At 46.6% G+C, this 13,802-nt stretch overlaps 1 protein-coding gene across 2 annotated transcripts in view; it reads right to left on the reverse strand.

The window, feature by feature from the left end:
* The window catches only part of mdn1 (midasin AAA ATPase 1), a 45,122-nt gene that overhangs the window by 29,966 nt on the left and 1,354 nt on the right, over positions 1–13,802 (reverse strand). Inside the window, exons 3-29 of one of the 2 annotated variants that reach the window (XM_057017567.1) lie at positions 13,023–13,247; positions 12,301–12,408; positions 12,026–12,218; positions 11,722–11,931; positions 11,453–11,584; positions 11,169–11,272; positions 10,745–10,859; positions 10,231–10,430; positions 9,514–9,595; positions 9,294–9,389; positions 9,083–9,195; positions 7,510–7,658; positions 7,379–7,439; positions 6,398–6,609; positions 6,213–6,316; positions 5,943–6,087; positions 5,757–5,853; positions 5,083–5,196; positions 4,590–4,737; positions 4,351–4,458; positions 3,118–3,269; positions 2,613–2,791; positions 2,211–2,419; positions 967–1,113; positions 619–760; positions 407–541; positions 191–329 (exon numbers count right to left, since the gene is read on the reverse strand). In XM_057017567.1, coding sequence (XP_056873547.1) covers positions 191–329; positions 407–541; positions 619–760; positions 967–1,113; positions 2,211–2,419; positions 2,613–2,791; positions 3,118–3,269; positions 4,351–4,458; positions 4,590–4,737; positions 5,083–5,196; positions 5,757–5,853; positions 5,943–6,087; positions 6,213–6,316; positions 6,398–6,609; positions 7,379–7,439; positions 7,510–7,658; positions 9,083–9,195; positions 9,294–9,389; positions 9,514–9,595; positions 10,231–10,430; positions 10,745–10,859; positions 11,169–11,272; positions 11,453–11,584; positions 11,722–11,931; positions 12,026–12,218; positions 12,301–12,408; positions 13,023–13,247 — 3,819 coding nt within the window. Of the gene's footprint in view, positions 1–190; positions 330–406; positions 542–618; positions 761–966; positions 1,114–2,210; positions 2,420–2,612; positions 2,792–3,117; positions 3,270–4,350; positions 4,459–4,589; positions 4,738–5,082; positions 5,197–5,756; positions 5,854–5,942; positions 6,088–6,212; positions 6,317–6,397; positions 6,610–7,378; positions 7,440–7,509; positions 7,659–9,082; positions 9,196–9,293; positions 9,390–9,513; positions 9,596–10,230; positions 10,431–10,744; positions 10,860–11,168; positions 11,273–11,452; positions 11,585–11,721; positions 11,935–12,025; positions 12,219–12,300; positions 12,409–13,022; positions 13,248–13,802 lie in introns of both variants that reach the window. The other variant, XM_057017566.1, reaches the window with a different exon arrangement.

The following is a 13,802-nucleotide window of genomic DNA, read 5'->3' on the forward strand; positions in this document are numbered from 1 at the left end:
CTGGGGGAGTGCAGTGTTGGGAGAGGGAGGGTCAGAAGTTGTTGACTTGTTAAGTACCACAGCCAAGCTGTCCCCGTCCACAGGTTTGGACGGGGACAGCTGAGAACAGGGACCTGCTATGTCTTTAACATTGTTTTCAATCCATTTCACAGCTCTTAAGGTCAACATTAGTCCTTGCAGTGAGTCTCACCCGGTTTCTCCGACCAGCAGCACCGACTCTCCAAACCGGAGAGCGCGTCCTACCAGCACAGCTAACCTCCTCATGCCATACGTCCACACCACATGACGGAACTCCTCGGGAACTCCAGCAATGCTGTCCACGGATGGACCTGCCATCAGAGCATCAAGGCAGAGATGTCAACCAATCTTCCATGTTGATAATCATGAGCCAAGGAGCAACACTCACTAAACTGGCTGGCGACGTGTTGCTGAGAGAAGAGTTCTTCAGTGTTGACCTTCCTCTTGAAGTGCTTCTCCAGGATGGCCAGGACGATGGCCTCTTCCTCCTGCTTCCTCACACGTCCTGCCAGTAGCATGTAACCTTATCCAGAAGACAAAGGCTTGAATAAGCTGTCACTTCGTTAATGAGGTGAATGATGACACTCTAATGAGTCCAACCATCATCAGCTAAGTGCTGTAGCCAGTCCTGAGAAGCTCCTTCCTGCTCCTCTAGTCTGTATCGGTCCGCCCAACGAAATAGATCTCTGAGCGTGATGAATCCATGTTTGCCAGCAAATACTGATGATCCCCTGCGAAACGCCTACAGACGGAAAAACATCTCAACATTGACACTTCCATGGATCCACGTACACTGGATCTGCAACTTTGGTATAATATTGAAGGTACGGGTAAATACACGGCGCATATATACACTAAAAGTCTTTTGTAAATGAATGGACATGATTGAAACACCAGCAAACGGTGACTAGATGAACTCACCAGTAACCAATGAGAGCATTCAGTTACCTGTAGGTCTTCCATAACATTGACCAGCTTAGTGCAGTAGGACGGAGGGAGGCTGCAGCGCTGGTGGAGGATGTTCTCCAGCTCTTTACTGGGCAGCTCGTCAAAATGTAGTTCCACAAAGCGGTTCCTGAAAGCCCTGGACAGGACCTAAAGACGGGGAAGAACGCAGGACAAAGAAATCAGATGACAACTACTACAAGAGGTCAGTTTACCTCTTTAAACTGCTTCATTTACTGGGAATAATGGGACACAACAACACACTAGTGAGGAGACATGAGTAATACACACACTGGATAGGCAACGTAATATGAACCTGGACTAAGTTGTGTTATGATAAATCTCCAAAGCTGAGATATGTCCAATAGATCCCCTGAGGCAGAAGTGACTGTCTTCTTCCTTCATGTATTGTCTTCATATGTCCTACTGCACAGCTACACTCTTGTCTCTGGTCCCAATCGGAGGAGTCTGTCCTCTGAAGGGCTGATACTCTGCTCACGAGGGTGCTCAGACTCCCCACACTCACATCCTGTCCTGTCTGCCAGGCACACCCTGTCTATTCTGTCCTCCCCCTTCTCCTCCCTCTCTACCCAGCCGTCCATCAGCAGGAGGGTCCCCCCACATGAGCCTGGTCCTGCTAAAGGTTTCTTCCTGTTGAAGGGGAGTTGTTGCTGCCCTGGGATTGTGGAAAACATCTTGAATGGATGATCAGCAGATGATCTCCCGGCTCCTGGATGTCACGGTAAAGCCGCAGAGGCCCAGCCGACTCCCAGTCCTGCGAGTAGGCAGCCACCTACCATCCATTTGGAGACAGGAACCAAGCACCTCTTGTGCCACTACATTTAAACCAAAGCCTAACTCCAGAACCAGGATGTCAATCAATAAATTCCTTAGTCACATGTATCACGAGTGTGAGGTTTCTTTCAAATTCAGCATAAAGCCAGCAAAGGTCAGAGCTTCATCACTGTTCTGCCATGAGACCCATCACTGCAGGAGGCGTACATCTATCAGACCTCCAAATCCTCCTGCTGTTCTACCACGCTGGCCTAAGAGGACCAGCTCGACGTGTCCACACAGGTCCTCCTTCATTCAGGTCATGTTCATCCGGGCCATGGCCGACCAGCGTCTAGCTAAATATCCAGTCAGGCCACAATGACGTAGCAAGAGCTACAATAACAACCCCCCTTCTGATAATCAGCCTTGCTCCAACCAGTTTCCCAGCAGCCATTTAGGTCCAAAAGTTGTACCTTTCGGCCACCATAAAGGCCAGGGGGATTCTGGGTAGCAAACAGCATAAACCCAGGGTGGGCCTTGATGACTTCTTGTGTCTCAGCTACAAAGAGTTCCCTGTTGTCATCCAGGAGTCTGTTTAGAGCTTCCAACACATCTGTGGGAGCAAGGTTCAGCTCATCCAGGATGATCCAGTAGCCTCTCCTCATGGCGTTGATGAGGACGCCTGGAGGACAAGATGAACATAACAATACCTGAATGTTTACAATTTGATTCATCTTAAAGACAAAATCCTCAACATTACCCTTGATATCTATCTTTTTAAACATCTTACCACCCCCCCAGGTTGAGTTACTAATGGCTGAATAAACTTTGCTCTGTTTTCTGACAGCTGAGCCTTCGTGCTTGTGTTCTCATACCCTCCTTGAAAATCAGCTTTCCCCTGTTGTCTGATGAGTAGCAACCGATGTACTCCTGGATGTCGGTGTGCTCGTGGTTGTTGATCCTGACGCAGTGGTTCCCGGTAGCCGAGGCCAGCCATTGGATCAGGCTGGTCTTCCCCACAGACGTCTCTCCCTGGATCAGCACTGGGTGACATCTGTGAAGCCCATCAACCTTTCATCAGCTCAGCACAGAAACTGTTGGAGCTAATTATCCATAGAGCAGTTGTGGACCGATGACATGTCAAAGATCTTCATCCATGACCGGATAAATTATTTAATGCTCTATTTTGATCGTTTAAGTTGCATGTTTTGGAACGGCTGCAGAGATCAACCTGAAGGGAACATATTAGGTCAACGACTGACTGGTAATCAAATATGTCCTGATGAATTCTTTTCTAAAGCAGCTAAAAGTGGCTGTGACAAAATGACCGAGCATTTATAGATGAACCAATTGATTTAGGGTGCATCAGAGTTTTCCTACCCTGCAGACACCACTCTGGCAAGGTCGCGGAGGTTGAGCTTGACCGAGGTGGTGAGGACGTAGCTGGGATCCAGAGCTGGCTCCGCCTCCCCCTGGGGCACCCAGTAACCCTGCACCTCCACACATGTGTGGCCCGAGGGAGCTGGGATGGGCTGCAGGACATATGGCACATTACAGATACTGTGTTAAGTAACACTAAAATCCCTGGTGTCGGGGAAAAAGAGCCAAGTCTCTTTTAATTCTCAGGATTTGTATTTTTACAGATGTGATTTTCTTCCATATTGACAGAAAAACTATTTTACTGAACTTCAGGACCCAGAACACCTCCACTGACGGTGCAAGCTCTTTTGGGATGTTCAATCTTTTAAGTACACACCAAGGAAATTAAGGGTATTTAGACTCTTTTTCAGGATTCAATGTCTCGTCTTCCCTCAATCTGTACGCGAACAACGAAGTAAAGAGAACCCAAACCCAGAACCGCCGGGGTGTTTGCCGGCTGGTGATGCTTTGCCTGACCATTTCCAGTGATCCAGTGAGCTCATGACGCCAAACATGATGTGCCCACGTCTGCCACTGAAAAATATGGATCTGTCTGAAATGTGAATGTTGGCAAATGTCAACATTTGATGTGAGAGGGCTAAAGAGACAGCTGGCACATTTACATTTACAGCTTTTGTAATCCAGCTGTGCTCAGACTTGGACCTCAGCACCTCATCTCAATTTATCCTCATCCCAGTTTACAGGCAGAAAGAAAATCCTCCTCCTCACTAGGTGGCGATAAATGTCTTTTCAGCAGGTTAATAGGGCCCTTTTGAGCTATTATGTCACACAATTAACACCTGGAGTCAGAAGGCAGAGCAGCATTTGTATCACCAGAGAGATGGAGACTGGTGCAGCTCTGTTCTTCACATGGAATGTTTGTTTAACTTATTGTGCAGATGGGATGATCATGTTGATTTCAAGGGGCAGACAAGAACGCCGTTTACCAACGCCAACTTTCTTGGGTGTTTGTGGTCCGTGCTCATAAGTCAGCGTGGAGCATAAGGATCTGTGTTGTCTAGTTTAACTCTGATTAAGGCATAAACATGCTGGAGCAAACAGTCAGAAAAACGGTCAAACTTTACACATTGAGTTCCTCAATCCATTTCCGGTGGGATTGAGGAACTCATTTTTATTGGAGTGCCCTGTAACCATAGTGACCAACACCTGTCAGGAATTGCTCAAAGATCTTACCCGTTTGAGACATTTAGTGTTGCCCATTAGGATGTGCTGACACACCAGTTTCTGGACGAGAGGGTGGGAACTTCTGTCCAGCTGAGTCAGGAAACTCATACAAAAACCCTGCAAGCATCAAAATCCATCAGCACATCCTAAAGATACGCTCAAATGCAGCAACACATGAAACACGTTCAATCCAAAACTTGATTTCCTGTACAGCAGAGTGAACAAATGGAATGTTTGTGGCCCCCTACCTCATAGAGGGAGCGCTGAACACTGTTGCAGGGGTTGCTCCCAACGTATGTGAGGGCCCTGCACAGAGTACGCAGGCTGTAGTGGGGTCTGTGGCCAGTCCCGTCCACCAGATGCTCCCTAGCCTGTTTCCGTACCGCTAGATAAAAACTGCAAAGGGACATTTGTTAGAGAAACGGAAACAATTCCAAACAAGCAACCCAAAGTCATCAGTAGCGTCAGTGATGAAAGAGTCGGGCTTAATTATGAGCCTGGTTATTACGAAGACCTGCCACAATATGGGAGATTCGCCCTACTGGTGACCGACAGGTACGACTTAATATCTGGAATCAGCTACTGGAACAAGTGTAAGCTAGTGTCAAGCTTGAGATTTGGTGAAGCTAAAGTCCTTCAACTGAGGGACAGTCTCAGCATTTTATGCCTTCCCACAGTTGGTTTCAGTCCAAACACCACGTAAGCTGTCATACGTGCATCTAGTTGGACGGAACAGGTTACCTGATGATGCCACTGATGACGCTCCTCTGTAGGGTCAAACCCTTCAGGTAGTCTGAAACCAAAACCCGCAGATCTCCTTCATTTTCCAGCTCATCTACATACAGCTCAGTAAACCTGGGATGAGAACACACACACACACACACACACTTTACATACAGTTGTATGTAAGATTTTACTGTGTAGAATATATATAATTGCAACAGTGAGTTCCAGTAGTTCTTCCAAACTCTCGTTCACCTGACAACTTCAGAGGAAAATACCTATTTGCTACTAAATGACCAAACATGTTTAAGCAAGAAATGCTCAGTACAGTTGTGTCTCTTGGATCTGGAGGGACAGAACTGACCATCGGGAGAATGACATGAGGCTGTAATGTCCATGTCAATATGTACGAGAACAAAATGAGAACAAACTTCCTAAGATCTTGAAGGCCATTGATGAAGAACGTTGAAGAAACAAGTTTATGTCAGCAAGACAAGACATTTAACTGACCTGCAGCTCCCAAGCAAAGTTCAAATCATACAAGAAGCCATGATTATTCCTCACCCCAGAGAATTAGCTTTTGACCTGGCTACTGCTTAAATCACAGAAAAATTGGGCTTGTGGGAACAATTAGGGGTCAAGGGGGCAGTTTTCTTCATGTGATAATATGATGGGTGGTTCCAACTAGTCACCTGTTCCTCAAGCCCAGCGGGAGGTTTCTCTTGCCCACATCAGTCGCTGGGTTCATGCAGGCAAAAAGACGGAAGTCTGGATGACGTACCAAAGGTTCTAGGATCAGAAATGACAGCAGTGCAGTCAATATTAGCACGTTCACAACATGCTCATAACACACAAAGGGTTCCACGGCATGTCTTTACCAGTATCCCCACGATCCAGTAGCACCAGTGACCCAGCACTGCCCTCTAGGAGTCCACTCAGACACTCTAGGGTCTCCGCAGCTGCCAGGTTGATCTCATCGAGCAGGATCCAGTGACCCTTCTTCACCGCCTGGACTAGCGTCCCCTAAATTAGAAAACAGCGACGACAGTAGAGATGAAGACCACTTTTATATTCATTGTTTTTGTCTCATATTTGAAATGTCCTTGATCCGACAGGTGGCTGCTACAGTGTCCACGTCTGCTGCGTACCTCCACAAAAGCAAAGACCATGGCTGTCTCACAGGCTCGGATCTGCTGCTGAGTTTGTCGCAGCTTGACAAGCAACATCTCCCACCTTTCCTGCAGCAGGGCGGCTACACGTGCACACAGCAGATATTGAGGGTTAAGCTGTATGGACTGACGGGGCTTGTGACAGGCCTCACATGAAACGGTACCGTTTGTTTTCTCCTGCAGCTCCTTGGCGAGGGCAGACTTGCAGACGTGATCCATGAGTTTGAGCAGATCGTGCCAACGCTTCCCTCTGAAGCAGGTCTGCACGTGGCCAAGGAAGGTGAGGTTCTGCTTCCGCGAGTACGTCTGGGAGAAAAGCTCCTCGAAGGCCTCCAGAAGTGGAAGCAAGATCTGCTTCTGGTCAACCGGCTTGTAGCTTCAAAAGAAACAACATTAACCTGCATCGTGTCGCTTGGAATAAGGAACCTAAAAGAGGCCCAATCTGTTCTTTAACCAGGTCTAGGAACCATTTAGAGGCCAAACTCACAGCTAGATGTAAAAAAGAAAAGGTTTGTGAGCAGAGCTCGACTGATCTGAGTGAGGGAACGTGCGTAAACAGACCCCTGATGGGTCCACATGAACATAATCACTTCAATACTTGTGATTAGTGGTGACTTGGACACTATTCAGCAGGACTGATGAAATAATAATAACAGGAGAACTCCTGTTTGAATTTACCACAAGCCTGTACGCTAATAGAGATTTTTATAGCACGGTAGTTCTTATAGTGACATGCTATGCTAATAATAATGGTAATAGCAGCAATAATAATAACAACAATTAGACCTTTGTTCTCTAGCTTTTGATAAATATTTTAAAGGGAATACAACATGTGAGGTATGGGCACATTGCCGTACTTCATGTAAAAAATGGTCAGATTCATGTTATCGAGTTGAACACGTTGCTCTATTTTATAATCAATCATTCCTGACCCGCATTTTAACCTACTGTATGTATGGGAATACGTAACAGAGCATCTCATATATTGGAGAGATGCACACTCCGAGTAGTTATTAATAACATGTAATAACATATAACCTCTTCAAAACTGCACCCAAAGAATCTTAACCAGTCTAATTCCACCAATATTTGCATTATTACTTCCACTGTTGCAGTCTCATTTGGTGATTTTTGATGCCACTCACCCTCCCAGCAGGTCAGCAGTGTCACTCTGTTGGTTCATGTTCACCACCCGCAACCTGTGTCCTGGATAAAATACACAATTGGTACCAAAGAGGGCGCAATACGACTTCTGTGGGTTGTAGCCTGAGCTCACCTGTGAGTTTTGCCAGGTACTGAACAGTGGATGTCTTTCCAGTTCCTGTTTCTCCAACGAGAAGAACGGGCTCTCCTCTATTGACACAAACTGCCAACTGTTCCAGCAGAACCGCCGAAGGACGTGTAGCAGCAAAAGTTTGGCTGTCCCTGTTAACAGCAACCATTGAAACTATTAATTAACTCAAAACTGAAGGACTGACAAAGGGAGGATTCATTTCTACACATCTTTAGCATTAAACAACTATTGCATCTGTAGCATTTGCTGAGAAGTGGAGGGTTCTAAGTTCAAGTCCTGGTGGGCCAAAACTTGGAAGGTGTTCTTTTAACAGGGGGAGGTGCCAGGTCGCCTTCTGGGCACTGCCGAGGTATCCTTGAGGTTCAGCAAGGTACTGAACCGCCAAACGCTCACATACAACACTGCATGGAGCCGGGAGCAGTTTTCAAGTTAAACAGCCACAATAGGGGAGGTCATAGGCTGCTGCGAAAAGACGGTGTCTGGACAGGACGGATGTCCACAGGTACAGAGTTCCAGAGGGTCTGGGCCATGAAATTGGACCCTGTCCCTGAATGATTGTAGTTTGTCCAGAGACTTCAGCAGGAGCCGGGTTGGGATGATGTGCTACCAGGGTTGGTGTGGCTCATAACTTTAGCTGCAGCCCTCTGGACATAGTTATGCATCTGAATAACTGGACTGTGACACAAGTTTCATTCAGAATGCAGTTTTGTAAGTAATGTAGATCTAAAGTGCCGACACTTTGCTCTCATTTGAGAGGAGTCACATCTGAATTTGAGGATAGGGTTTACAATTAGAGCTCTTGGGTGTTGCCGTCCCTAGTTCCAGAAACCAAAATTAATTGGACAAATGACTCCACATTGTTTCATTTCAAATCCACTATTGTGGGATGAAAGGCTCAGACCATTCAGATGGTGTCAGATGGTGGTGATGCTTCTGCGCCATTTCTGGGCTAGCTGCATTCTAGAGCATTGCTGGAATCTTCAGTTGCAGTTGTCTAGGGGAGATGTTCGAAAGGCGTAGGTGAGGGTTCAGCTATATGACCTCAGACCGAGTCATCAAAGCCATCAGAGATTAGTCCGACGTGCATCCTTTGGGGGTGAGGTCTTCCCTCTAAAGCAGTGCTTTAGTTGCTATAGCAACAGATTGATTTTCCAAGGGTGGATCAGGTACATGAAAAGGGGAGGACCGAGCCTTGGGGGATGCCAGAGTTGACAAAGGGAGACTTAAGCATTTACAATTATTGAGATATGAGGGCCAGGGCCAGTGATATAAGGCGATATAATCGGAGGAGGAGGACGTGTGAGAGCCGGGGAGGTTTGAGCTGAAGGCATGAGAGACAGGCTCCCGAGGTGTTCTGGTGATTGTCACCATGGTGATTGAGAGAAACAGGAGCCCTGATTCAATGAGGACTGTGGGTACGGCACCCAGGCAAATAGTGACGTTGTTTGACATGTTTTTGATAAATTTTTGATGTTTATTTTCAGATAAAAGCAGAAGGAAACAAAGTAATTGGGTTTCGATACAGAAAGGTGATGCTGGGTAACGCTCCACTTACACACTTAGGTGCACCGACTCAGCCTGCTTCCGTCCCAGACTTATTCTGCCCACCGAAACCTCTGACTCGCTCCGTGTGATGCCAGGCAGATACATCTGGCAGAAATGCTGCGCCTGCACACAACAGCAGTCCCTCAAACAATGTGGAGGCTCTTAGGATGGGGGTCCAAAAGATCATCAAAAGATCTAACAGCACCAAGGGCTTCAAATACCTGTTCTCTGGATATGTTGAGCTTACTTCCGATGGTCTCTGCCATTTGCACTCGACTTTCAGGACGAGAAAGCATGGCAGTGAAACAGTCAAGAGCCTACACAAGAAAACATCCCAAAATACAACAATCATCGTTTGTTCTCCAAGCCAAGAATTCAGTTCAAAAAATGCAGTTCATCGTGATTAATATTAATATTACACGAGACGATCGTCCCACTGACCTCATGGAAGACATGTTGTGCTGTGGCTGAGGAGGTGCCATCAAAGTTAACACTGATGCGATCACACCACTTCAGCAAGTCCCTATGAGATAAAAACATTAGATATTTAGAACATCGCTTTGAAAGTAAAGTAATCTATGTCACAAACGACCCAGACTGACATTTGACTGGTACCATTCTGTGCAACAGCATTGATTGATGCGTATTATTGAAGAGCAAAGCATGGAAAGTAGCAGCACATTGATTGGTGGTCCAATCGTCACCAAGCACACATTTGGAGTCCATGGAAAGCCAGCAGGGTAGGCGGGGGGATTGTCTGATAGGAGGTGTTTACAGAATCGCTAACCATAATGCCCTGACACCACTTGCAGGGGTTCTATGTTCAGACAGTCTGGTCAATAATATGTCCCACACAGGAGCCACCAGGGACAGTTAATTACGCTGTGACTGCAGATGGCCTGATCAGTGTGACAGTGAAAATCTATAAAGTCGCAGAGGAGACATTCTAAAGCTATTTTTAAAATCAACCGTGTCTCCTCGATGCCAGCCACAACCCACAGAAGCACATATGGACAGGAGAACTAAAAGACAGAGGACCTGGAGCCGCCGTTCCAGTAGCATAAATTTAATAAGGTAAATGACCTAATGTGAAGAGGATCAGTGTGTCTTTGATGAAATGAAATCAGATTATAAACGAAGCAGTAGAAAGAGCCTCACCTGAGTGACAGGGCTCTGCCCTCCAGCGGTGCGCCTCTCTCCTCTGACTTGTTCTGTTGGTTGTTGGTCTGTTGGCTGCCATCATGGGTTAGGAGGTCAGTGGTGTCACCATCAGAGTGCTGCTGCCCTGTGAGCTGGCAGTAAATATCCAGGAGACGATCCGACACCACTGTCAGCTGAGGGTACTTGTTGATAAGGACCTACACAAACACCAGGAGGAGAAAGAGTCTTCTTCACTGAACCAGTGCTCTCAGTAGCAGGAGGCAGACATGAAAGGTCTCAAGAATGAAAGCTGGACACAACCGGTCCTGCTATAATTTACACCCCAAGAAGCCGACTTCTTTTCGTGAATTTTCAACAATTAAACCAGCTGCTAAGTGATGGGACCCACCCTGGGAGGTGAACTTCAGGCTGGACAGCCCTATCGATAACCCGCCAGCACATCGCTACACTCAAACGTTTCCTTTCTTTAGCTTCCTTGAACGTAAGCAGAGTCTGTTTTAAACGCATTTACCTTTTTAAGCTCCTCCCGGCTCATGGTGCCCATCTGCAGCTTGATCCAGTACTTGTCCAGCAACACCGCGTGGGAGTTAGGTGGCCTGTTCCAAGTACCACTGCTGTAGTACATCCTGCGAGCAACAAACTCCGTTATTAGGTCCCACTTTTCCAAAACACCCACGTCCACTTAAATAGTGATCTGATAGCTTAGCTAGGACAATGCAAGCTAAAGAAAGTGGCTTCACTAATAATAGCAATAGTTGTTCCAGGAAGCTTAATTTACTTGTTTCATTACTTAGTTTAGTTACTCACAATGTAAAGAAATGCAAGAGTCTCCCAAGATAATTAGAAATGAACAAGACCAGTCAGATTTGTACTGGAATAGATGAGAATGAGTAAAACAAATCATATTTCTCTCCGTAGTAGGATGATGATTTTACCGTCTGGTGGCAAAGAACTGAAATCCAGGAGTAACATCAACACATTCCTCCCTGCCAGGAATCATCAACTTTTTATTCTCCATCAAAGGCAAGAGGACAGATATCTACAAAAAAAGGAACTTGGTCAAGGGAATTGCAACAATTGAGACAATGTCAAAGCTTTCAAACTGAAACAAAAACGGTAGAAAAAGCAGATTGACATCACGCCGAAGGATCACATTCAGTGACAGTTTTGTACGTTCTAAGGTCCTGCTCCACAGATGTTAAAGCTTGTTGGACCCTACCACATCGAGAGGTGCGTGATCGATGTCTTCCAGCAGGATCCACTGGCCTTTAGTTACAGCTTGTGTCAGCGTTCCTGGCTGCCACACAAACTTCCCTGGTATGTCGGTACAGCGGTACATGCCCAGCAGCATCTGTGAAACATGTCCAGCCTTCAGAGTCCTTCTTATGTTAAGGAGAACGGGTGAAACCCTCAGAACAATGATGATCTAAAAAAATACTGAGTCACCAATACAAGAAATTAAAAAACAAACTACAAAATAAATGTCACCTTGCTGTCAGTCTGATCCCCAAGCTGGACCTTCAGGATCTCTCTAGACTTAACGTGTCCTGTGGCAGCGGCCAGAAACTGGACCAGAGAGGTTTTGCCACAGCCAATTGGACCCTCCAGTAACACAGGCTTGTGAGAGGCCAGAGCCAGAGCCAGCCTTCTCAGGTTGTGGCAGGTTGAGTCCACCAGCACCAAATCTTTTGGGTTTGTCTGCTAATACGGGTAAACGTGTGAACTCAACACAGACCGAGAGCAGATGTTGCCAGCAGCAGATTCTATAACTGAGCAAGTGGGGAGTAAATACCTGTTCAGCCTGTCTGGGAAGGACCCTTGGTAGGAGAACACTACACACAGCCACCACGTTCTGAGACAGGTCCGCCGATACCACCTGACCCCTGGTGAACTTCTCCGTTTTCTCCAGCCGTGAGGTCACAGAGCCCTGATTGGTTAAGACCAGGGCCTTCTCTACCTCCAGCTGCTGCAATTCTTCCAAAGCCCTGCACACAAAACGGGACGCCAACCAGCCATGAAGCTCCACGCGGTCCCGTTATATTCCATGCTCACCGATAAAGAACCTACATCATTTTCATATGCAGGATCTCGTCGCTGGTCAGCACCTTCCTCAGAAAAATGGTTTTCTGGTTGTCAGTCATATGAGAAACCAGCGCCAAGCAATGGGCCGTGTACCTGCAGGAGATGAAGACAAAGCTTTATGAGCTGGTGACTAACCAGTCAAAGTTTGCTGAAAGCTGGGTTAGTGGTGAAACTCTTGGAACCCCTGGAATCAGTGCCATTATCTGCTGACTGATGTTACCATGATGCTACCTGAAACCGCCTTATCTGAGGGTTCTACCTTTGGTTCTGTCTAACTGGGAGTGGTAGAGAGAAAAATGAATATTTATAAAACTCCCTTTACAAACTGAAACAGAAAAGATGGCTTGTACACCTAAACCCACCTCAGAAGTGGCCATGGCAACCTCAAGAGGCTGAAGCTGTTGCCGTGGCCCTCAGTCAGCTGACCTGAGCATCAGCAAAGATCTGCGGACCAACCGCGACTCTCGCAAAAGGAAGAACAGGCAAAGAGTCTCTCAACCTCTGAAAGACTCCTGACTGGCTACAACAAGCATGTGCCAGTGGTGATACAACTAAAGATAATTTGGGTTAAACCACAGAGGGAACGTATCATCTGTAATTCTACGCCGTTTGGAGATGGTTTCATCTTGCACCTGCTTCCCTGTTCAGATTCAGAGAAATGAAGATGACAGGAAATGATGCGTCTGGCCCGAGCAGCCGGTGCATACCCTCGAACCATGATGTCGCTGGTTAGCAGTTGTGAGACACAGGGACTCCAGTCCCAGAGAACCCGGTATGTAGCACAATCATTGTGGAGGAAGCGTAAGGTAGCAGCCATGAGGTCACGTAGCTTCATCCTCCTGGGGCCATACTGAACAGCTGATGACTCTTCAGTGGTGAAGAACAGCCTCTGAAACACTGGGGGACTGTGGCTGAAGTACCTCGCAGCAAACCTGCATTGGATAAAAGGAAGATTAATCATGTTAACGTGTGTAGCAGCTAATTATGTGCTCATAATCATGACCAATACCTGATAGCTGCTAATATGCTACCATGCGAGTAGCAGCTTAGTTGAGCAGCTCTGAGCTCTAAGACAGGTTATTAAGATCCCTGTCACCTTTCTTTCAGTCATTTTCAACTTAATAGATTTTGGAAAAGGACAAATAAAAAGCACAGAGGGCAGAAGTGGTTGACAAACAGCTCAAACTGCATTTAGTCAAAAAGGAGATGCTAGCTGACAGGGTAAAGGAGATGCTAGCTGACAGGGTAAAGCTAGCTGTTACCAGCCAGTGGGCTCAGGGGTGGATAAAATGTCCCACCGGTGAACATAACTCAATAAGAACTGAGAGATTTCCATCAGAAGGTCCACGCTCTGAGAGGAAAGCTAAAAGTTACCAAGAGGAATAAAAGCAGGGTGGCGACAGACAAGATAGACAACTGGGGGGTTTACTGTATAGTGAGACAGAAAGAAACGTTGAGTAAGGGGAAACTTTCTAGGCAGGGTTGGA

The sequence above is a fragment of the Takifugu flavidus genome, chromosome 19 (genome assembly GCF_003711565.1).
Source record: "Takifugu flavidus isolate HTHZ2018 chromosome 19, ASM371156v2, whole genome shotgun sequence".
NCBI lineage: Eukaryota > Metazoa > Chordata > Actinopteri > Tetraodontiformes > Tetraodontidae > Takifugu > Takifugu flavidus.